This window comes from Serinus canaria, chromosome 5 (genome assembly GCF_022539315.1).
Source record: "Serinus canaria isolate serCan28SL12 chromosome 5, serCan2020, whole genome shotgun sequence".
Lineage (NCBI taxonomy): Eukaryota > Metazoa > Chordata > Aves > Passeriformes > Fringillidae > Serinus > Serinus canaria.
The window spans coordinates 45354222-45379395 of NC_066319.1; the positions used below are offsets into that span (position 1 = coordinate 45354222).

The 25174-nt window shown below is 39.5% G+C and overlaps 1 protein-coding gene across 1 annotated transcript in view; it reads left to right on the forward strand.

The window, feature by feature from the left end:
- KCNK13 (potassium two pore domain channel subfamily K member 13) overlaps nucleotides 1–21085 on the forward strand; it is a 50673-nt gene extending 29588 nt beyond the window's left edge. The window contains exon 2 of the mRNA XM_050975417.1: nucleotides 12202–21085. Coding sequence (XP_050831374.1) covers nucleotides 12202–13094 — 893 coding nt within the window. The 3' untranslated portion in view covers nucleotides 13095–21085. The remainder of the gene's footprint in view (nucleotides 1–12201) is intronic.
- The last annotated feature ends 4089 nt before the right edge of the window (nucleotides 21086–25174 follow it).

Consider the following 25174-nt stretch of genomic DNA (forward strand, 5'->3'; position numbering starts at 1 on the left):
CAAAGAGAGCACTGCTGCAAAAGGTTGTGTAAAATGGGGAATGCAGGAGTTTTAAAATTGTGTTCACATTTTAAAACCCAAATCAGTAAAGCACATTTCATTTTTAGAGACATCTATGCTCTACCAGTTGGTATCATTGTGTTGAGGAAAACCTGATCCTTGAGCAGACTGTGTTGGCATATGCTTACTGGTACAACACTGGAATAAATCCGTCATTTCCTCACACCTGCTCACATCAGTAAGTTGTGACCGTGCTGAATTACCTGCCCTCACACTGCTGAGTTTAAAAACAGTCACTTCAGCCTATTTAAAATAAAATTATTTGGGGGATACCATAATAAAACCTCAGAATTTACTGAGTAGAACAAATAAAGCATTATTAAATTGTACTAAAAGAATCATAACTGTACAGTTTCCTTAAAAGAGTGCTTTTTATGGTGATATATAAAAGGTGGAAGTTTGAGGTTTTTTAAAGTTTCATTTTCTCATGTACCAAAAGTAATATACTGTAAGCATTGATGTTTTCAGTAAACCTGAGGTGAACAACACCCCCGAGAAAAATAATTCCCTGAGCTGAATGGGCTGCAAAGCAAATGGTGTCTTTGCCTGAATCATCAGAGATCTCCTGAGACACAATGGTTCCAAGGTAAAAATGGCAAAGTCTTCAACTGAAATTGTGAATGTTTTGTAGAAAGACAAGAATGGAAGAACTGCACATCCTCTTCCCCACAAGCTCCAAGGCCTCAGCTGTGGCAAGACATGTAGGAGGTAATCTACAGAGCACTCTGTGTTTTCATAATTGAGTTGTGAATAACACTGAAATACATGTAGTCATGATTATTTTGTTTTGAAGAGAAATATGTACCCTAGTAATTCAGGGAGAAAATACAGTAATTTGCCATTCAAACTATATCTTTTTAGCCACAGAATCTTGTTCTGAAATTTAAATTGTCATGCAGTAAAGTAAATCTGGTTTGCTAATGTCCCTTAATAATTTTATGAAAACGGATTGGTTCTCACATGAAAACTTGTTTGGGAGGCGGTACCCAAAATTCAATCCTGTGCATGATGTCAGTTAGCCCAGCCTCCTTCATGTCTTTGGTTCTTATTGTGTCAGTAAGTATGGCATGTTTAATCTCTGAAATGCTGGAAGCTGATTAATAAGAAGTTTCTAAGAAGTTTCACCGTAGTTATTTTCTAATATACATGCTTTATTAAGTAATGAAGCAAGGTAAAAAGGATTTTCTAAGCTTGAATTTTTGCTAAGGAATGCAACAGAAATATAACATCTAACCCAAAATGGAAGAAGATGGGACAGAGGAAGGACAGAATAAGCAGCAGAGCTGGAATAACATACAAATCCTGACAGGGCTAGCAGGGAAGCAAAGTTCCTATAAAATCTAAAAAAAATCCCAGCAAAGCCAGATCAATGGTCCCCTAGTCCCCTAGCCATTCCAACAGTAGCATGAAGTGATGCCATCTGGGGATGCTAGCCTGGTCAGTCATCAGTCCATTCCCCTGGTACACCCTCGCCATGCACAGTCCTTGGATGTGGATGTTAGAAGGTATCTTCTCTGCTTGTGGACCCTTTGTCCAGCAGCAGGTCTTTTTCAATCCAATTTTCTAGGCATGGAAATGGAAATTAATATGATTTCCAATAAGCTGAACTGTTCAAATCCAGTATGTGATACAGATTTTCATGTGTTTCCAAAGGTCCTGGAAGGTAGCAATACAGCACACAACAAAATAGGGCATCACCAAGTCCTTAAAGGTGATCATATGTTTCATTAAAATATCAGCACCTCAGGAGCTCTAATAGCCTTGATGAAGCAGAGTACTTTGGAATAATTACTAACCAAATTTTTAATTCTTTGTTATTTCACAAAATGCTTTTGTACTGGAATATATATATATATATATATAAATAATTTGGTCATTCAACATTCTAATGTTAATATATACTTAAGTCATGTTATACTCCTGACAACAGTCTGGGGTGGTTTTTGTTTTAGGGTTTTTTCCTATCTTTTGCACTTGTGGGAGTTTGGCAGCTGTGGTCTGCCTATGCTGCTGATACAGGGTTAATTTTTCTCTGTCTACATCATTCTTCATCATATGTGTTGAGAATTTTTTCAAAACTTCACATAAAAGCATAATCTTTTCCTCTTCATTTAAAACTCATTTGGAGAATGTGACTTATTTCTCTCCCTGTTAGAAAAGTTGCTGTGACTTTGAAAGCATTAATTTCTTCAGCTCCTGGCTGGTTGATTTTTTTCTGTATAGTTCAAAACCCTTTCTTTCACAAGTCTGGCAGACTCTGTCTCTTCAAGTACTTCACTAACAAGTTTTTATTTTAGAAGAGAACCCTTTGTGGCACAGGGTTTTGTACCTATTTTTCAGCATATGCATTATATGCTGTATCAAAGCACTATTGCCTTTTCATGTATGGCACACTGTTTTGGACTTAGCTTCCAGGAAGCCATTAACAGAGAGACAAAAGATGGCCCAGAATCCTTCTAGTGCAGAAAGGACTTGATAAATGGCCTCAAAACTTTCAGATTTCTTTTCACACACTTAGCCACTGGACACTTAGAGTCCTAAGAAATCCTATTACTTAATTATATGGTTCTTTTCCAAAGCAAGATATGCTATTCAGCTGGGGAATAAGTACTGTGAACTATGAGGTTAGAAGCCTTTAAACCTATTACTAGTACAAGTGGCATCTTCAAAACTTCTAGAAAGGGCCAGGACTTTATTTTATCATTTTTTCAAGGGTTTTAAAATTTACAAGTAGATTGTATTTGGAGTAAACTGGGAATTTTTCTTCCTCTGGAAGAATATTCAGTGAATTAAACAGGCAATACAAATGTGGTTTTGGATAAACATATTTAGTAAAAGCTTTCTCAGCTTCACTATTTTCATAAGCAGAGCGTGAAAAACAATTTAATTAAATTTAGTTATTTGACTGATCAGCATTGATAGTATCAAGTAAACCACGCCACATCTGTGAAAAGGGTATTTACAAAACTGAGTGTTGTACATAAACCAATCACTGAACCTTCCTTCTTCCAGTTTTAAAAGCTTCCCAAAGACTGGAAACAGCAGTCTTCCAAAATAATCTGAAATCTCTAGGATGATTCTTGTGATAAATTTCTCTTTGTGCATGTTAAAGTGTGTTTCCTTCTTTAAACACTAATGTTTGAAGAGATGTGCCTTTCTGAAGTCCCTGTTCCTTTGCATGAAGGCCAGGACACAGCCTTCAGGCTTCAAGAAAATGAGCAGCGCACTGTGTTGCACTCAGTGTGCATGTAACCTCTTAGAAGTTCACCCAGGCATTTCACCCACAAAGTTTTTACTCTTATATTTTCAGCCTTATTTCCATTCAGAGAAGACCTCACTCTTCTCTGTTATCAGAGAAGAGCTCACTTTCCCTGGAGGCTCTCAAATATTTTGTTGGGAATACTAGCTGCAGATACCTCTGGACAGAGAGTAGAGTTTCTCTAGAGTGGCTTGCAACAGCAGTGCAGTGATGGCTCACAAAACAAAAGCTGTTAATTCAGTTAACCCACTTGCAGAGAAAAATCTCATAAAGCAGAGAGAAAATAAAGAAAGTGTTCTTGAAATAAATAAATAATTTAAATAAAGATCTTTAAATAAAGATGTCAGAATCTATTATGGGCCATTTAAGCTTTAATCAGAAGTGTTTCAGAAAGAGTTTCACAATTTTTCCTCTGAAAGGATTCACTGCACTTTTATCTTTGTGTATATGAACATTTCTGTTTCCAGACATCATTACAGTATGAATTTTATTTCCACAAATCTATAAATATCTGACTGGAAACCAGAGATCCCTGGTAACCTCTAGATGAATTCTCATCTGACTGGGCACCTACCTTGCAAGGGAGGCCCTGCTGAGCAAGGGGGCTGGACTGGCCAGCCTCCAGAGGTCCCTTCCTACCTTAGCCACTGTCTGATTTTGGGATGCCCATAGTACATCACTTGTTCAGTTATATCAGAAAAGGCCTACCTCTGTAGCTTTTAACTACTCTTTAGCATCTTGCTATAATCTCAGAATCTCATTCAGTTCTCCCCTCCTCTGCATGCCTCTCTTGTCCTTGTTTAACTGTTTGCGTGGGTAAGGCAAATGCTGAGACTTTGAATATGCCTGATGCACAGAGAGCAGGACTGATCATCACCCAGATAGGTGAGAAGAGATTCAGCCCTTGAAATAGGTATTGTGTTGTGGGTGTTTTTACATTTGCAATGGCACAACACTTAGACAGCAAGCCAAAGTAACTGCGGATGATTTGGAGTAGCAGTGTTGAGCCTCCCTGTCACATTCTACAAGTGGCCTCCCTGTTTTACATAAATGTTTGGACCTGTTAAAATCCTGTGAGTAGGATTGATCTCTGAATTTATGCTTGTCTTACAGACATTTGTCTTTAGAGCTGTCACTCAAAGAGCATCTCTGGCCTCACAGGAAGGGACATATGCATTAGATTTAAGCCAGGGACTCTAGCAAGTCCTTTTACATTTTGTAAAAGCCAGACATTTCAAAAGCAAAGGTACATACCTTGCTGTTATGTGGATAGAAGCCAGCACAAGGTTTCAGCAATGACTTACTCTTTTCACTTAGCCAAAATTCACTGTGCTTTCTACCATTGTCACATCTCTCTGATTTTTTTTTTTTTTTGCCTTTGTTATGATATCTTAAGTTTGTCTTGACATTTTTGCACATGGTGCCAAAAATGTCTTTTTTTTTGGTTGGTGATATAGTCTTTGGAGGAGTCAAAGCATTACTCAGGTTGAGCAACTGGTCTGGCAGAAGGTGTCCCTGGCCATGACAGGGGGACTGGATGAGATGATCTTAGAAGGCAACTTCCAACCCAGACTGTTCTATAATTCTATGATTGCTTCAAAAACCTCAGACTTTTTCCCCAAGTGTCCATCCATCAGCACCTTCCACCCCAGAATAGATGTTTGCTTTCAAAATGTTAGAAAAAGGAGAAATAGCCTTTGTCCTCTTCCTAACTCCTGGCTTTTGAGACACAGATAAATGGATAAGAAATTCAGAGTTAATAAAACCAAAGTCGAAGTTTATCATCATATGCTCATCACAACCACTCTCAGATTTGTCATTTCTCCATAACCAGTTGTCCAGTGATGAATGTTCACTGAAATATCTGATAATGTTGTCTATAATCATCTTCCAGTTTTTAAAATTTTAATTACAAGGTTAATATCTGCTTCTGCTTTTATATGGAATATTTCAAAAACCTTATTACACACAATACCACCAGCCCTTTCTATAGGGCGTGACCTCACGTGCTTTGCTTCATATTTGTAGTCCCTTCAGCATCTGCTTGAGTACTATGATTTTTTTTTCCTTTATTCCTAACTTTTCGGGGCTTTCTGTCAAGAAACTAAAGCAGTATCTGTACTGGGTTTTATGCCATGGTCTTTTGATCTATCTTTTAGTTTGACGTATCCAAGCATCAGGCCAAACTAATTTTCTGGATGAGGTTTTTATTTCCTCTGAAGTAGCGATGCTGAGGCCCTTGGCACTTGGTGGTTCTGGTAGCAATGGCTACCAAAATTCCTCTCTGACTTCCAGATAAGGCTTGAAATTGGTTAGGAAAATGTAATCACACACAAACACACCTGCACATATACAGTTTCTTCAACTTATCAAAAATAAGTTCTTATCTGTGTCCAACTTCTTTACAGTCTCTTATACTGCAGATTTATTTTTCTTTACTTTTCTTTTTTGAGCTTAATACTCACAGCTGAGATATTTTTGCTTCAGTTGAATCACAAGTGACATTGTTGCTTAAAATTGTTGCTATATAAAGCCAGGGAAGAGCTTTAATTTTACAAAATCCCCTGCACTGAGATGCCGCTAACAGTATGTCCCCAAGCTCAGGTTACCAAGAGGATTCAAGCAGGAACCACTTGTTTTTTCCCCTGAGGGGGCCAAAAAGCCTGCCCTATTTCCCATAGTTTTACTCCTAAAGAGAAAATAAATGCTGAAACTTTATTCTAGAGAAAGGCTGTATATGTTAGCAATAAAGTAACAATAAGAAATTTTATACTAACCTTTGAAAATTCTTGAAATACAGGCAGCTTTTTATGATTTAAAAAGGAAAATTTTAGAGTAGATGAACTTAAAGCTTAATGAGTACACAGTATTATGTTCCAATTCCATGATAGTTGAGATTATTATGTTTACACAGACTGAATGACTGCAAACAAACCCTTGAAACAGTGTTAATTAGATTCACAATTCAGATAAACTATTATCCTGCCTAGATGAATTATGGTTTGAAGTTACTTCTATTTGTTAGTAAGGTAGACTAGTCAACAGAAAAGAAATGTTTCTATTCAACAAAAAAGAAGGTTTCTATATATGTATATGTATCTGACTTAGATGTAATTTTGTATATTTTTTCTTGTGCCTTCCAGAACAAATCAGTGAAAGGCCAAGGCTTTGCTATTTCTAACCTTGAAGTCCCATTCACTTGGTGTGACACCAACCAACATCTGTGTCACAGGGTTGGGTTTACAGAAGCCTTTTCTCAGAGGGCAATAAAGGTTGTGCCCAAGCTCTTACACAAGGCTCCCGTCCCAGTGATGGCACAGACCGAGCACGGCATCCATGCAGTCCTCAAACCATTATCTCCAGCCAGCCCTTCAGCCTCACTGAAACAGTGCCCAGAGTGCTGTCTGTCACATGTGATGAGTCTCCAAACAAGTTAGAGAGGGAAAAAGACCTCATATATGTATTGTTTCATCAAGACATCCTACACCATTAGTTCCAGCACCAGTGTTTGTCCTTTTGGAATGGACTGAACCCTGCCAGAAGGTCTGCAGGAGGTTACATCCCTCTCATCCTGCCTGTGCATGACATAGCAGGTGCACTCTGACACAGATGAAACCAGCTGCAGCAGCACTCAGGGCAGGTCCCAGGTCTCCAAGCAGCTGAGCACTCATCACAGCAGTCTGCAGTTATGACTCAGCTCAAGTAGCCCTGGAGACGTTTCCAGGTTTTACAACTCTGGAGTGCTGGAGATGCTGGGCAGGAGGTGCAGAGGTTGCTCAGGCAGACAAATCTGGAAACAGTAGAGCATAGAGCACAAAGGAATGCTGTTATAGCCATGTGTCCCTGCCTCCCTGGGCAGGATGAGTCTTTCCCCCACCACTTAGCTATCTGCACAAGAAAACAGCATTGGCAATCAAATAAATGATACCACATCCCAGACTGTCCCAATAAAATATTATTTTGTCAAATAACTTTTCCATTAAAGGAAAGTTTCATGGCTAGCTCATTCTCCCTTCCTCATAAGAGACAAGATCAAGATGTTGAAATTAATGTTTAAGACAACATGCATGGATGAATGTCTCACCAGTCAGCTGCACAGTTCAGACGCTGATCTTCCACTGATGGGAAATCAGAGGTGCCTGCATGCATGTGTGTGTGTGTGCTTTTCTGCATAGACTTAGCAAAATCAACACTAAAAATATTTTTTCATATCAGAAATTGGACCTAAGTTCAGGTTTGTTACCATCAGGTAGCTGCGACAGCACCACGCCTGCTTCCATCAATGTGGCCTCTCATAAGTGGAAGTCTTCACAGAAATTAATTCTTTTCTTCTCTTTCTGGAAAGAAGGACTTAATGTCCTCCTTTTCTGGAACAGGACACTTTTACAAGCTTGCTGACAAGCAGTGTCACAAGGGCAGCGATGTGACAAGATTTGAGAGTCCTTTAGGTGTTCCTACAGGAGTCTCTACAGGGGAGAATTAGTCCAGCAGAAGTCATTTTGTTAGGAGAACTTATCCTGCTCAGAGAGCACCAGAGGATATTATCATGGCAGAAGTCAATTTTGCCAAAGTATTGGTGTCTGCACACTGTTGGAACAGTGCAAAGTACAGGATATTTTCTCAACTAAGTCTTTGAAGTACAGCTTATGTTAGTTATTTCTTCTGTCTCTTTTAGAAGCACAAAACATCCTTATGTAGATAGTTCAGTACAGAATGTGTCTGAAAAAAGAGGGTCAGCATCTTTGCAGGTATCTAAGTCTTCCTGTATTTCTCTTTACTAATTATTATTTTTTTGATTTTTTTTCTTCACTGCAGTTGAAACTCTTTGTCCTATTTAGTTTGGTTCACACCTATCATGAACCTCAATTATTATCATGTCCATTTCACTGGAAAGTCATCATTTCTCCAATGAGTGTCTAAACTGAACTGACGGAGAAAAAGAAATAAATATTAACTACATTAGGAGTACACACACAAGATCACAAAGAGCTCTCATTGTAGGCTTAACTGGAACCTGGTTTGTGTTGATATTTATATTTCTAACATCACAATGACTCATTGTTGCTCCCCTCTTTCTACCTACTTCCTCTTTGTGGGAAGGGCAGGAGCAGTGAACTGCACACACTCAGAAAAGAAATAAGACCTGTCAGAAAAGAGAGATATTTTTCAGAACAATAGGAAGACCCAACTGCATGATCTAAAATTAACTGTGAAATCTCTATGTCTGTCCCAGTCTCCCTACACACAAACAATATGGAGAGCCCCAGGCTTCATTCTTGAGGGATTAGGACTGATAAAATATTTCCCATCTTTTTTCATGGCACCAGTTGCACCAGGAAATGAATTTTTAATTAATGTAACCTGCGAATGTCAGGTCATCCAGAATTAAAACACAAAATGCCAAACCATGTGTCACCAGGCAGAGGGAGAGGAGTGTGGGTAATGACCCATGAGAAACACTTACAGCAGCTGGTAGCACTGGAGCAGTTTGCAGCAGAAGAGATGAAATTACCTATTATTGCCCTGGAATAGGCAGTTGAGGCCTATTTCCTCTTGTTTGATTTCAATGTAATCTTTTTCCTGTTAGATTGAGATTAATATTTCTTGATGTTATTCACTGTTTGCTGTTGGAGGATTCTGCTTTAGAACTTCCTGTTGGACCTCAGTCCTTCTTATCAAACTGGCTATTGATAAGAATTACAGCTGCTTGCTTTTCTCCATTTATGCCCAGTACTTCAAGAGCTAATGAAGCATGATTATATTATACTGCTGATGTGATTTCCCTTTTTAGTTGCTTTTTTAATATAAGTGTATACTTTTGGAATATCCACACAATATAACCTGAACACACAGGTGAATTTTAGAGTGCTTTGCAGTACCAGACTTTATAATAGAAATTTTGCTGCCAAAACAAAATCTAAAGATTTGTTTTCCATAGGAGGCATGCAAAGTTTAGAAAAATTTTGCTGAGTCTACTTGGAATTAAATTTCCTCCAGCTTCTAATAAAGTAGATCTGCTACAGAAAAATTCAGAATTATTATGAAAATTCACCAAAAAAACCCAGAATTCTCGCTTAAGCAATAGGTAAAAAAACCAAATCACAATATTTGGAGAAAAATTGAAGCTTAAGGAATGTACTTTGTCAGTTCAGCTGAATATTAAGAAAGATCACACTAATTTATAGAAGTCAATGGATCATGGGACAGAGACAATTCAGTATTATACTGATTTCAAAATAGGATCCTGAAATTTTTACTAAGAATGCTGCCTTCATTGCTGGGATGGTAAAGTTACTGATAATCTAATGCCGTATCTGCAGACATGTCTAACAAATTGATTGAAACACTTTTTAGTACCTTAAAAACATTTTATTTTCCCAACCCAGAATGGTCTGATTTCCACTTGATTAACTATAATCTCAATTGCTACTTGAAACAGTTCTTTCGAGAAATGTCACCCAGCTTGTCAAATAAAAATCACTAAACTTAATCAGCATTCTCTCTTACCATAAAATCACCGACATTTGCAGTTGTGTCTTTTTTTTTTTTCTTCATCACAAGAAGCAATTTTGTACCTTCAAATAGTCTTCAAGTGTCAGCCACTGCTTTTATTTCCTCTTTTATATGATTTCACAATTTCATTTTGTATTTTCTTCCCAATCTGCAATGTAGCTTCTTGCTCTTTTGCTGTTGGGCTCTATGGGTTACATTGGTTCTCTAATTGCTCACTAAGTCCTTTATTCATAATTCACCATGATTCCCTGGAATGACTGTTGAATGTCTTTGCAAAGCCTTTGTTAGTGGGTAGCAGGACAAACCCAGCAACAAAATCCAGCCAGCTAAAGAAACAGCCTGAGGAGTTCAGGCTCTGGCCATGATGCCAGAGGCAGGATCATGAGAGGGACCTGTGGGAAGCAGCCCAAAGGCATAAAACTGCCTCTGGGAGCATGAGCCTTTTTCTTTCCAGGGCATTTGCTTTATGCTGTAGGAGATGCCTGCCAGTCCCAAAATGCTGTTCACCCTGTGCCAGGGCCTCCCCACCTTTCCATCTCTGCCCAGCCTACAGCAGCTTCCATTTTCAAGGAACAAGCTGGGGCAGGGACATGGCAGCCCCTCACTTCCCTCCCCACAGCTTCTTTGAGCAGATCTCACCAACTGCTGAGATTCCTCTTGTCCATTGGTTTTTTTGTGTCTGTCCACAGGGTGGAGGTCATGACTTGCATATAAGCCAGCCTGCACAAAAATAAGCATTAAAACTACAATTATCGAGGGATCAAGCCATGGAACAGAAAGGGAGGGTGGAAAGCAAGAGGAAATATTTGTGTGCCAAAGGCAACAACAGGAAAAAGTTCTTGTAGTGAAGAAAGTTTTGTCTGTGGTTTGTCACTTGTCATGTTGTTTTCCACACCACAGAGCTGCAGTCCAGCTCTCCCTTGCACAGAAATTTAATGAGGAGGCTGGAGCCTCCTGCAGGGCCGCTTAGTGTTTGAGTGTGGATGCAGGCAGAAGTGCAGTGCAGACCCTGGAGAGCCCAGGCTTGGAGCTGTTGTTAGTGGGGCTCGAGCTGGAGGGGTGAGAGTGAGTGAGGGCTGACACTTCACAGTGTGAGGCAGGGCCATTGTTGGAGAGGAATCTTTGCTGGCAGCAGGTTGCCCAGTGAATGGAAGAGAGGTGCATTTTGGCACTGTTGGAAACATGGTCTTTTCACATTGTTCTTTTCTTGTCTTTGAAGTACCAGTGTGTCATACGGACTATATTTTCCTTTGTTTCTCAGAGCCTAATGTGTTTATTTCATAATTGGTATCTCATAGTTACAAAGAGAAAGAAAAAATCCTGTGATTTTTCTGTCCTGTCAACAAAAATGTTTTTTGCTTAGTTGGTCAGTTATGTAGTCCTTTAATAATCTTAATAAAACGCCAGCAAAGATTTGTCATGAGTGTTACTCCAATTTGCTCAGTGATGTTCTGGACATCTTTTTATTCTTTAGTAATATATTATTAAAGCAAAATTGTCTTATCAGCAGCTTTAACCAAAACAAAATTACTATTTTCAGGCTTTAGGATGGGAAATATCTGAGAGTAGACTGAAGCACCTCTGGCCTGAGAAATTTCATTACAGAGAATCAGACAGGAGGAGACTTTGATCAGATCCACATGCAGACTTGAGCTATGGAGTGGGACGCAGAGAAATAGAAAAATTTCAGCAATGCTGATTTAAAAAGGGGTTGATAATGAGTGACAGACCACCAAGTCAGATGCACGGCATCTTTACTTCCTACTGGGACACTCATGATGATCCTCTCTGGGGCTATCATCTGATGTGTACTCCCAGCCTGGCCTTCCACAGCCAGCCTTCAGTGGGTGCTGAGTGCTGGGTGATGTGCCACCTGCGCTACCACCAGGAGGCAAGTGAGCCTCAGAGAAATTTCACCTTGTGTTCCAAAGATTTGGTGCAGATAGATCTCTGGAAGGCAAGAGCCACCCCTGGGACAGAGCCATGGTGCAAAAAAGCATCAGACAGAAGAAAGCAGCTGCAATAACCCCAAAGCCTGGAAGCAATCCAAAGCACAAAGAGGGAAAGAGTGAACCTAGCAACTAGACCAAAATTCAGGCTTCCTCTAAACTCTCTTTTCCTGTCCATGTGTTTTGTTCTGCTTTTTGTTTCATTCTGATTCTGGAGGAAATGGTGGCATGTGTTCCTTTCCCTTACAGCTCAGACATAGTCCAGCACAAGTGGGTGACATCTGGGGAGACTGTATTTTTTCTTAAAGCTGAGCTATACCACAAGGATTTGCTGCCAGTTCATCCATCTTGCACGTAATGAAAGTCCTAACATAATACTTACAGGTTTATTTTTTTCAACTGTTCTTTTTTGTCTTCCAGGGTTTGGTATGACCACCCCAGCCACCGTTGGAGGCAAAATTTTTCTGATATTTTACGGCCTTATAGGATGTGCAGGGACCATTTTGTTCTTTAACCTGTTCCTGGAGCGCTTGATCACTGTCATAGCTTATGTCATGAAGTCCTGCCATGAAAGACAGCTGAGGAGGAAAGGGGTTCTCCCTCACAATGGCCGCCGGGGCTCGGGGACCTCTGAGGTGGACAGCCTGGCGGGCTGGAAGCCCTCTGTGTACTATGTAATGCTGATTTTATGTGTAGCATCCCTCATCATTTCCTGCTGTGCCTCTGCAATGTACACACCCATTGAAGGGTGGAGTTACTTTGACTCACTTTACTTCTGCTTTGTGGCCTTCAGCACCATTGGTTTTGGTGATCTGGTCAGTAGCCAGAACATCAGGTATGAGAGCCAAGGCCTTTACCGCTTTGGCAACTTTGTCTTCATACTCATGGGGGTGTGCTGCATCTATTCCTTATTTAATGTGATCTCTATTGTCATCAAGCAGTCCATAAACTGGATATTAAAGAAGCTGGCCTGCAAGTGCTGCCACAGGTGCCAAAGAAGATTGTTTCGTTCACGGAGGAACGTGGTGATGCCGGGAAATGTGCGCAGCCGGAGAAACATCTCCATCGAGACTGAGGGTGTCAATGAGAGTGACACGGACGGACGCCGTCTCTCGGGGGAGATGATCTCCATGAAAGACTTCCTGGCCTCCAATAAAGTCTCACTGGCCATCATGCAGAAACAGCTGTCAGAAACTGCTAATGGGTATCCAAGGCAAATGAGCTCTAACTCAAAGCAAAACGGATTCTCTGGTGGGGTTGGAGCCCTAGCAATTATGAATAACAGACTGGCAGAGACAAGTGTGGACAGGTAAAATAATAACAGTAATAGCAGTGAAAGAGTGCGAGCCATTTCAACAGGTATTGAAACAATGTGAATCAAGTGAAATAGCTAGGGTGAGAGCACCACCTGAGGGTGGGATCATGTGAAGAGCATACCTCCTAATGGAAGACCTCTTGACTTTTCTGGGGGCTGTCACTTAATGTTTTTGCATTGTACCAGTCCCAGCCTTCCTTCTTCCCATCACTCTGCTCCTCAAGCAGGTTATTGCAGGAGGATTTTAATTTAGCCTTCAGATAAAATTTCTATGTCCTGTTCTTCTCCATTATGTGACATACAGATTTCAGGATAAGAAATCTGTGGGATGAGAGGAAACCAAGTGTGTCTACTGAACACATTCTTAATTCAGAAATTGTTTGGAATTCTCTGTCTTACTCTCATCATGCCTGTTTCCTGGACATGACTTATCTGAGACCAAAAGATGAATCAGCCTTTGTGATATTGCAGATCTAATTTAATGGAAAATAGTATGAAAGCTGGTAGGTATATTCTGGAGCTATTGTAGTGTGAATGGGGAGAGAATTTTGCCTTTTGAATTTATTTAGTCTTTCCTATAATAGGATACTGTCAAAAGTGATAGAATAAAAACTTATCCTACTTTTGGTTTCTTCATTTTCAAAACATGATAATTTTCCAAGGATACTTTTTCTTCTAGAGTCGAATCACTATGGCTTTCTGCTTCAAAAATGTCAAATTAAATTGAAAATTGACATACTGATGAGTGGTATGAATTATTCCACAACAGAAATCAAAGACTTTCCAAATTTCTGTTCATATTTGCCTCAATTGTGACCAAAGCATCAGCATTCTGTAAGGCAACTAGTAACTGAGTTTACACAACAGGCTTTAGTATGCAATTAGATTGCTATGCCAGTATCCAGAGTGTTGTTATAAATGACTGTGATCACAGAATCACTTTGGCAATGTCCTTTTTCTCTTTTGTGTAATTCTGTCATTCTTCATCTGTTTCTCTGGCTTTCAGTGATAATAATGACAGTGTCTTGATTAGGGAAATAGAAAATGTTTTAATTCCTTGTTTTTCTCAATGAAATTTTCTGAGTGCTCATTATGACTAGAAAGGAAATTTCAATGAGAAGAATAATAACAGTGAGAAGATCATGAAAACAGGAAAAGAAATGATCTTTAATGACAGTAGAATCATCCTTTGTATTATGTGGCTAGAGAAATAAGAAGTAAATTAGCATAAAATCTCAAGCAAGAAGTAAATTAACATAAAATCTCAGGCAAGAAGTAAATTAACATAAAATCTCAAGCAAGAATTTAAGGAAGACTGGGCTGAATTCCTGGTTCTCCTTTATACTTGCAACACATTAAAGCTAAACAATATATGAGAGTGTAAGTAAGCAGAACTTGTCACAGAGGACCACATCCCCTGGAAAAAGTAGTATATGCATCAGGACTAAATATTTTCTCACAGCTGGAAAGCCTTTCAGAATACTGCAATATTAGCAAATTTAAAACATCCTTATGTAGTTCTCTCATACGGAACAATGCAGATAGCCTCTTCACTTTAATTTGTATTAGGAGTTAATTATTTTTCTTCATTCTGGCCTAATTCTTTTACTTAGGTTTCTAATACTGTAGAATAACATATTTATACTAATTTTATTAATATTTGAATTTGAAAACAGAAGCTTGGAATCCTTTAATGTAATAAGCTAACCCAAGATATTCAACAAATGTACTAAACTAGTGAAAAAATTGCAAGCTCTTTCCACATTATTAGAAGTAAAAATCCTGATTTAAGTCAAATCCAGCTGTTCTTAGTTACAAGGAAAGCTTCAAATTGAAGTCCAAATTCTGATATCTGTCAACTAACCTGTGCAGCAATGGAATAGTCTTAACAGTATCCCTCTACATTTGCATCCATGTAAAATCTGAATCAGCTTCCAAACCTAACTTTTGTGAAAAATGCAGTTTTGTTTGGTTTTTTGGGGGGGTTATGTTTTAGCAAAAATTTCTATTGAGCTTTTAAGATGAAATTATAATACCCAAGATCCATTACACTGTTACACTTTTATTTTTTTTAATCTCAAGGCCTTCTTTGTCTTAATCTCACTGAATAAAAATACTTGGCTATAAAACCAGAGAAGTACTGCTCTGTAGCCTTCTTTCCAAATAAATTCAGAAACACCTCTGTTCACTGCCTGTAAGCCCAAGACCTCATTGTTTTCAAGGTATTCCTCTGCCAACTAGCAGAAATAGTATAGGATTTAACCCATTGCTTCAGCAATCATTAAGAACTACTTCAGATGGTTTCAAGACACGAGACAGTTGTGTTGCTCTGTTCCATTCTTTCTGGTAACCAGCACTGGTCTCTCATCACCACAGAGGAATCTTTATCAGCTATTTTCAATAGGTCTATGGTTATGAAAGCAAGGGACTAATAAATAGTCTTTATCCAAGAGATTTGGCAAGGCTGTGAGGGATCTTTGGTGTACTCTAGCTCTGTTTTCATTGATCAGCCCTGACCTTCTGCTCACTCAAGCACTGCCTTCCTCATGGTCCAAGCCTGCCAGGTGCAAGATCTCTGCACTGGTTTTGTGGTTGGATTTCATCTCCACTGAAGATAACGAGGGAATAGCTGCACTGATCATCTCTATACTGATGTCAATTGCCAGAGATGAAGGACCAGCATATTCTGTCCCTGTGCCATCTTGTACCATGACATCATCCTGTCCCTAAGAGACCTCTCACTTTGTCATTGAGCTCCCTGTATGGCAGCCACGCTCAACATTGAATGAGGTAACTTTGCCAAGGAGATGTAGAGAATTGTTAGAGAATATCTGCGAATAAGACTTTTAAGATCAGAAAGAGAAATTTCTGGCTACAGTCCCATGGTACTACTACTAAAGGCATTGAAGAGAGAAATCCCCAAAAGCTCTGATTATAGAGCTATAATATTATAGTTTAATATCAAGATATTAAATTTAATAAAGATATTAAAGATACTAAAACAAGTGGAGATACAGATATACACATACCAAAAAAAGAGCTGAACTTAACACAGGAGTGACAAATGCCCATTCTGTGTGAAAAGCAAATTACAATAAAAATATAAATAACGTCACATTTCTTGCATTACTTTTTAAAGTAGCAATGAGGAATTAAAGGAAATAGTCAGGGATCTATTTTCAAGGCTGTGCAAACTTTAATGCCATATTGCTTAATGCTAAAATCTCAGTCAACAAGATAGAAACTGTTTTCAAAAGTACTGGGTTTCTCTGTTGCTTGCCATGAATTTTCATGGTGGCTATTGAGATATAGGGGTGAGGTTTTTAAGGCAAAAATGCTTGGGGAAAACTTGGATGCATTGAGATTCTGCATCTGCACTTTAAAAGGTCAGGAGCACCACTAAAATCTGCGGGTTGCAGCCTGCCATGCCAAAACTGAAAGTCCTTAATGGTGTAATCTACTGAAATTTAACCTTATAGTTATGCCACAACTTAATAATATCATTATTGAACAGTATAATTATTTTACATTGAAAGGAAATATATAGTGCTAACCAAAATACAATCAAATGAAAGTAGAGGTAGCTCTTAGGGTTTTCTTGCTTGTTTAGGTTTTATAAAATGTGTGCATCAGGCATTTTGCTGGTAGCTAGGTGTGAAAGCAGGTACATTCATTTAAGTCCATGAAGGACATGGGCTGCTTTTTGCAAGGATATGAATAGACTTTTCAAAGGCATTTATTCCTGCTGGAAGTCAATTAACTTCCCACCACACATCGACTTTCAGTAGAAGTCAGGCCCTTGATTCCCTTAGGCAATTCCAGAACCCCAGCCATGTATTTGTATTAGGTTTTGAATCTAAGATGACCTGACAGTGTCCTTGAAAAGTTCAAACAGTTGGAGCAAAGTTTCAGTGCTGCAGCACTCTAATAGCTGAATTAATTTATCTAAAAGCATTTTATGGTGAGAGCTTTGCATCAACCAAGTAACAAAAACAATGTTTACATTTCGTTTTATTTAATCTTGGCCTCTGCCAGTGCTTATTATATTTTACACATTTACAAACTGAAGAACAAATAGAAGGTTGGGTGAGGCATAAAAATTAAAGCAGCTTCATTTCTTCGACTGAAGCTATCAAGAGAAAGGGGTTAGGCTGGGAAACAACTTCTTGATTAATATTTTATTTGAATAAAGTTTATCTGGAGGTGGAGAGTATTAAGTTGTTTGGATGACTCCTCTCCAACAGCTGTGGAAGTAGAACGCTTTGTGTGACCCCCCTGATATCCCTACTCTGGGAACAGAAGCTGAGTAAGCCTTAGCTTAGACAAGGGTCAGCATTTCCAAGCAATGCAGCTGGAGTCTTCTGTTGTTTTAATTTAGGCTACTAATACTGAGCTGACACAGCACTTAGATTCTTCAAGAAGTAGTATAGTTATCTTATCTAATTTCACGTACAAGCCGTGGAGAATCACCAAGTGCTTTCTTTCCCCTCGGCAGAAAATTCTACCAAATACACAAGTACAATGTGTCTGTTTGAGAATGTTCATGGGACTTTGTTGCATAATCCAGGAAATAAGAATATAATCCCTTCCCTACTCCTTATTTTCCAAACATCTATTGGCATTGGCAACAATATCTACTCAATACTCTGCTTATTACTTAAAGGTCACATTTCACTAGGAAAACGAAAGCCATTGTTCATCAAGGTGGACCATAGTCTTATTTTTTATTTGATTTAAGAGAAATTGTGAACACAAAGAAAGACACTTCACATCCAAGTAGTCAGAAGCTTTTTGATATAGCCTGTGTTTATAGAGCTGTTTTACGTCAAACAACAAAAAACCATGACTGCAGACTTGTAAGAGCATAGGTCTAAGAACAACCTTATAGAATAAATACACTCTGTTATATTGTGGTTATTTACAGTTTCACTCTAATATATGCCTTCAGTTTTCATTATTTGAAATTATTTTTGATAACAGAATAAATTTAAATTTGCAAAGATTTTGAGAGGCACAATATGAGATATGTTTTAAATGAAATATTATTCTCCACAGGTTGTCTAGCTTTCTATAAAGGAGAAGTTTGATGAAAAGCAGAATCAACTCTTTCCTAGGAAGTATGTAATTTCTGGACTCAAATGGATTTCCTATTAGGTACATACAGAAGCTCCCAGAGGGGCAAGATGGCTTTGTTTTCACAAATGTTATCTTTCAAAATGCTTTTCAAAGCTATTCCCCTTTTAAAGCCACAGAACACTGTCAGTGTTTTCAGTTTGCCTTATCTGAGAAAACTTAACCTTGCTTTTTTCATATCTTTAGAAGAAAAAGATGCACATGAAGAAAAATGAAAATGACATTACATAACATTTACATGTATTGCTTGGAGCTGCAGAAATCCTCCTCTTTATCCTAACTCAAGTTTACATCAGAGTAATTTCTCCAGCTCACCAAAGAGGTTTGGTCTTAATAGTCAGTAGTCACAGATCAAGTGAAAGAACTTTTCTTTGTTCATCAGTTAAATGAGGCAATGAGCTGATGGTCTGACCAGTGGGTGCTGTTCTAAGTTTGTTAGCATTCAAAAGGCTGGAAACACCATTTTTCATCTCTGCAATGGTCAGGGAGACACTGAGTAGTGTCTAGAAGAGTCCTTAGTCTGCTGCAGTAGCAGCAATTGCTGGCCATTAACCTCTGGGTGTCCTACTGTCTGTACTTAGTGCCCAGGGCCAGAACTAGACAGAGAGAGTGCTGTCCAGAACCACCATTTCAGAGATGCACAGAATAATTTGCTATGGAAGATGCCTCTGGATGACATCCTGTCACCCTTTTCCAAAGCAGGCCTAGCTGGTTCTTGCCCATCTGTAATTTCTGGGTGATGCTTCCTCAGCACTCTGTTCACAGTGTACTGACTGAACCCCCCTACCAAGAGAAAGTGACAGACCTTCCTCTGCACTATTACATTTGGACAAATGCTTAGCTCTAAGTTAAACAAATTTCTTTGTAAACAGCATCCAGACTGCTGCTTTCTCAGCCTCATACGTAGTAGATGGGTATTTTGATCCCTAGGTGTCTTTGTTGTTGATAGTCTTATTTGAGATGGCAGGGCCTGAAAAGGTCAGTCTACCCCTGAAAAGGCAGGGGTATTACTCTTTTGGCAAGCAACCCATGGCACTTTGGCTCTACACATTGGATTTGGCTGGATTCTCACTCAAGAATGGGTTCTGCTCTGCTAAAATCAATGGAGACTTTGCTTCTAAATTCTTTATCTGGCATTTTGCACAAGAATTAATTTCACTTTACAAAATAATCCAAAGAAATGTGACTAGCCTTTTGTTTTTACCAACAACTGTGCAAATGCTAATTCTGCTCATGCAGTGCTGTGTTCTGCAATAAGTTATTGCCCAGGAACCATTTTTTTTGGTCTACAAAATAATAATCTACTTCTAAAGAAGACCAATTTAAAATTGAAAATACCCAGATTACTATCTCTGAGAATTGTTTAGTAGTCATTAATTTCATCTGCTGAAAAAACTCTAACAAAAAACACATTTTCCATGAAAATTCCTGCAGTTTTGCAAGGGTAAAGAAAGGAAAAGTTGCTCTGTGCTGACTGCTTGTGTCAGCTTGTTCTTTCCCTCGGCTTTCTGATCTCAGTCCACACCTGCAGGACCCTTCTCCCTCTTTTTGTTTTTTCCTTTCCATTTATCTTTTTTCTTAGTTCATCAAATTCTTCTGTTAGCCAAATATACTATGGTATATGTCCCACACAAAGCAAGTCAGGAGGAGAAGCAAGTGAGGCACAGAGAGTTCTGAAGGCCCCATCAGCTGAGAAGGTGTCAAACAGAGCTTACACCTCCTCAGACTGCAGCTTAGATGCAAAGGGTAAACAACAAGTGTTGTGATATTTTAGCATCTCTAAAAAAAAGATCCCTTTAATCTGCCAGGATTTTAACTTCTTTGTTCACTGTCCTATCCTTGCCTTTTGCTCTTTTACCTTCTTTGGATGCCTAAGGCTTTACGGCCCAGTGCATGAACAAGAGAAGCTACAGAAATGTTTCACCCTATTTGCAGAAGATTTGGTCTTTGTTTGGCACCATGTAATAGGTCCATGCAATAGCAGGAATTAGAAACCACAAACCACAGTGCATGACGATAAGAAAGTGGAGAATTTTGTCATACTTCTAATGAATTTCCAGTGTTAGAGATTTCACAGTTGTCCCAGGCAACCTATTGCAGAGCATCTTAATTTTAAACATTTTCCCAGGCACTAAATTTATCTCTCTCTTGCCACAGCTGAGGCACATTGTTTGCATTTGAGCCCTGCTGAATACAGAGAACAGAAAATTCCCCTCCTTTTGGAAAGGAAGGTATTTTTTACGATATCTCATCTCAGTCATTGCTCTCTCAAGCTAGAAATATCCCCTTCCTTATGTGACATTTTCTACCATTGCTCTACCATGCTCCAGATTGTGCTTCGTCTCTTGGTCACTTTTCTTTTCAAGTACAGTGCTCAAAATGAAATACAGAGACAGAGAAAATATATTGCTAAGAGAGTATGGAGCAGCACAATATTTTCCTCATCTTACTGACCTATCCTGTTCCTGTGTCTGGACTGGTGCTTGCTATTTTAAAACACTGTTGATTCATCTTCAGTTTTTCATATAATATCAATGCCAAATTATTTTTTTCAAAACTGTTACCTAAACTGTAGTGCTTCCAATTATGCAGGTGATTATTCCAATGCACCATCTTTCATGGATTGTTATTGAGTTACTTCTGTTTTCCAGATCCCTTTCTCATATGCTTATTGGTTTGAATTCTAGTCTTTCAGCATCTTTGCCACCCTGAGTGCCTGGAATCATCTTCAGACCTAAAATTGTGTCCTGTATTCCATCATCCATGTTAGTAATAAAAACAGTGACTCACTATTTTTTGCAAAACTGAGTCGATACTTTCTTCCTGTTTGAAATAAAACTATTGGTCTCTACCTGCTGTTGTCTGAACACTGTTTCCCAATCAATTTTACACTCATTTGGTGTTAGTTTCATCAAGTGTAAATGACAGAAAGCTGCAATTGCAATATTTTTATTCCTGGCTGTCCGATATGAGCTAAAAAAGATTTAGATTTCAGATCCCAAGGGAATTTGCACAACTGATTAGTTGATAGAAAAGTGGTTACATTTTAAAATTATACAAAAGTAAAACTTGATTTGCCAAGTCTCCAACATAAAACTCCACTCTGTCCTTTTACATTTGCATATTGTAAAATAGCTGTATTCCCAGAGCTACAGAAATAGATGAAATTAATAGAAAGATCATCTGGAAAAATTCAGGCTGAAAAATACAAAAGTACTTTGGCAATAGATGGAAGGACTTGGGTTGGCTTTTACACATTGCCTTGATTTGAAAGACAGGTGTCTGTCAAGGAAGATGGGACCCTCCCTTGGAATGGAATGGAAAAAATATGATCCCCTTCCCTCGGAATTACTATAACTTTGAAATTAAGAGGCTCTCAGGCAAAGATATGGGGAAAGGAATGACAGTTCTTTACTGGTATGTATATGGTACATAACAAGGCAAACAAACAGCACCTATGGCAGCAACAACAAACCAAACCAGAGACCCAGAGACCCGGTAAAACCTCTTGGCCACGGTGCTTCCCTGTCCATGCAGTTCTGGTCACAGCCAGCAGGGGCGCTGCTGGCTCCCGGCCGGGCAGGGCGGGTGCGCTGATTCCTCCATGCCTGCAGGGGGCGCTGTGGCGCGAGCGCGGCCTCCCTCACACGGCAATGGCGGGTGGGCTGAGTGGGGAAGCGGGCTGCAGCAGGAACCACGGAGTGCCAGCTGGGACGGCAGGGATGAGCAGACCTCAGAGTAGCAAAGGAAATGTATCAGAAACTCCGCAGCTGTAGCAGGAGCCACAGAGTGTCCCGGCAGGCAGGGGGTGTGGGTTCAAGTGTAGACAGCAGCAGAAAGCAGCAGGGCTTGGCAGCACCAGCTGGGCTACTCCACAGCAGCTGCCACATGGAGTGTGGGAGACACCTCCTCTGGGAAAGGGGAGAGGGTTGGGGTCCCGGATTTTTTCCCTGAGGCACCTGAATAGATGGTCCAGTCAGAATGGGTGTCAGGAAGGCCCCAGTTGAACAGCTGCTCTAATGACCAGAGGCTCAGAAATGGCAGCAGAAGCAATGGGATGACTAAAGCTCCATCATGGAAACAAATCTTCCAGGCCGCATCCACAGACCGTCGGTGCCTCCTCCGATGACAAAAGCGAGAGAGGGAAAGGAGCCGAACCCAGGCCGTCACCACCACCGCCAAAATCTCAGGTATCTTTGTCTTTCTTAAGAGAAAACCCCCCAGGTAAGAAAGTAGTCACCTTCCCCCTCCTCTTCCTCCCAGACACATCTTTTGTTCTCTTAAGTATTGGTAGTTATTGTTTCTTAGCAACAGATGGGACAAAATTCCATGAGAGGAAGAAACAAAAGTAAAAATCCTCATCCCCAACACATTTGTAAAACACAGCATCTATTTCCATTATACTGATTAAAATCCATTAAAAAAAAGGTCAATCAGCATGGAATATTTTTCCATAAATATTATTTTAATTTTAGTTTATACATAAAATCCCATTTGAAGTGGAATTATGCTAACATATTTAGCCTTACTGGCTATAAGTACTGAAACACAAAACAACTATTTTTGTGTGTGTGTGACAAAAAGGTTTATCAAGAAAATTCTTCCCTTGATGTGTCAGGCTGTTGATTATCTTTTTTCAAACACTGATCTGCTTAAGGACAGCAGGAACTGTGACCAGTAGATGATTGAAACTTCCTTGCTTTAATTCCCAAACAAACCTTGTGGATTTAAAATGTACCTGCTGAATGTGAAGGAGTTCATTATTCATTAGTTTAGGCATCTTGGCTTATCATCCAAGCAAATGCTCTTCTGACAGAAAAAAAGTTGTTAAATGCACTTAGTACCCCTATCAGGTACCCATCATAAGCAAATCCTTCTTGCAGGAAAGCTGGCCTGAGCTAAGGCTTGATGGAGGGAAGTTGCTGCTCCCTCTCTGAACCCTGGAGAGTTATACATTAAATATACAAAATCAGCTTTATATGCAATAGATCAGTACAGTAAAGTCATCATTCTCTTGATTTTGATCAACTTCGAATGGGCTCCTGAGAGGAGTTGTAGCACAACTGTTTGGCAACAGCAATAACTGCAGAAAGCAATTTCCAGCACAGAGCTAAATGGGGCCTCTGGAGGCATATATAGGTTAATAATGATAACAAACAACAGAGACCATGTAGAACAGGACCACAGAAAGGAAAGGGATGAGATTTGACTAAATATACCCCTCATCTTCTTACTACTATTAGGAAGTGAAACTGGATGTTGAAGCTGGATGCACATCGGGACTTTTAGAAGGGAATCACTGGTCTCCTTTCTGATGACATGCTAAAGTGGAAATGTTTAGGCCTGGTTTTTAAGAAATGTGTGGGCAAATGCATGGTAATGCTATTGCTTTGGTAAATTGCAGCAGGAGAATGCATGATAATCAAAGTGTTTGAGTTATTATTACAGGAACAGAGTACTCTTTTGAAGGGAAGAAAAGGACTTGACTATCTTAAACAATCTAAGATCCTCTCAAATAAAATTTCCAAAATATCTAGATAATTTAGGTGTTTGAACTTGAAAATAGAGTTATTTTCAGCCGAGTTCCATTGGTTGCCTTAAAACAGCAGCTATGCTTCCAAACCAGCCCACTCTCACAGTCCCCTTACACCACAGCTCCAGAGAAAGGGGGGAATGTGCCCATGCCACACCAAATGCCTCCTTTGAAAGGAATGCAGCCACCACATGGTTCCCTCTCTGCACAAACACCTGGGCCCCTTTCACTCCTGGAAGCTTTCAAGGCATGCCCAGCCCAGAGGAAAAGTCAGGAAAACCCTTGCCCAAGGCTGCAAGGGTTTTCCCCACTTTTGCAACTTGTTTTCATGGTTATCCAGCCCTGATTTTCCCAAGGAAAAGACTTTCCATCCAGGCAGCCACTTGTCCCTTGGCCTTCCTTGGCACCACATCCCGAAGTATGCATGCAGCCACCCACCATAGTAGCAGAAAAGGCTTTGCCTTGGGCCACCTGCCCAGTCTCTGACAGAGATTTCACTGTCCCACCAGCAATTTGGGTGCTGAGACCCCTGCAAGTTCCCGGGGCAGGTTCTCCATCCCCTTTCTTCCTATTCACAATGACAGCCTAATTAAATACCTCACTGGATACCCAATATCCAGCATTCAGCAGTATCATCACCAAATTTGTCTCCTGCAAACAGAGAAGCTATGAGAGTATTAATAGCATGCAATCTGTTTATATTTTTTTGCCCAGAGATGTTTTTTGAAAAATTAAGATACTGATAGTTTTCTTTACAATGAAAGGCAGTGATGTTATCATGTGTGTGGATTAAGTCTTTTCCAGGTAGCACTGACCAAAATGCTTAACACTACCAAACACTGACCACCTCTTTAACACTACAAACCAGCAGACTTTGGGAAACACATTGGGGTTTCTTCCAAAGACCTTTTAGGAGTGTTTAAGGAGCTTGTTTGAGCACTCCCATGGTCTCAGCACATGGCTGATTGAGACACTTGTCCCCTCTGATGTGAGGCATCTCACCCACACGTAGGCTCCATATGTGCTGTCTGCCCAAAGGCAGATGCTTCTGTTCACTAAAATTCCATCACTATAATCAAGATTATTTTTATGTCCTCAGTTCTGTTTTTTTTCAAAAAAAACTGAACTGAGTTTGTGCTCCTGACAAACACTATCAGTGGTGAGTGAAGGGAGAATTCATGTTCCACATGGGTAGTAAATTACAAAGTTGTTCTTGGAGCACAACCTGGGGGTTATGTTTTACAGATTCTTTGTAACTGGATTTAGTCTCCTCTTGCTTTGCTTATTATAAGATAAATCCCACAGAAAAATGCTGGCATTGGCTTGATGTAAACAGATAACAAGTATTCAGATTGAAATTCCTGTAGGAAACAAATTATCAGACCTAGTTTTTGTTCTTCTAAATAGCAGTC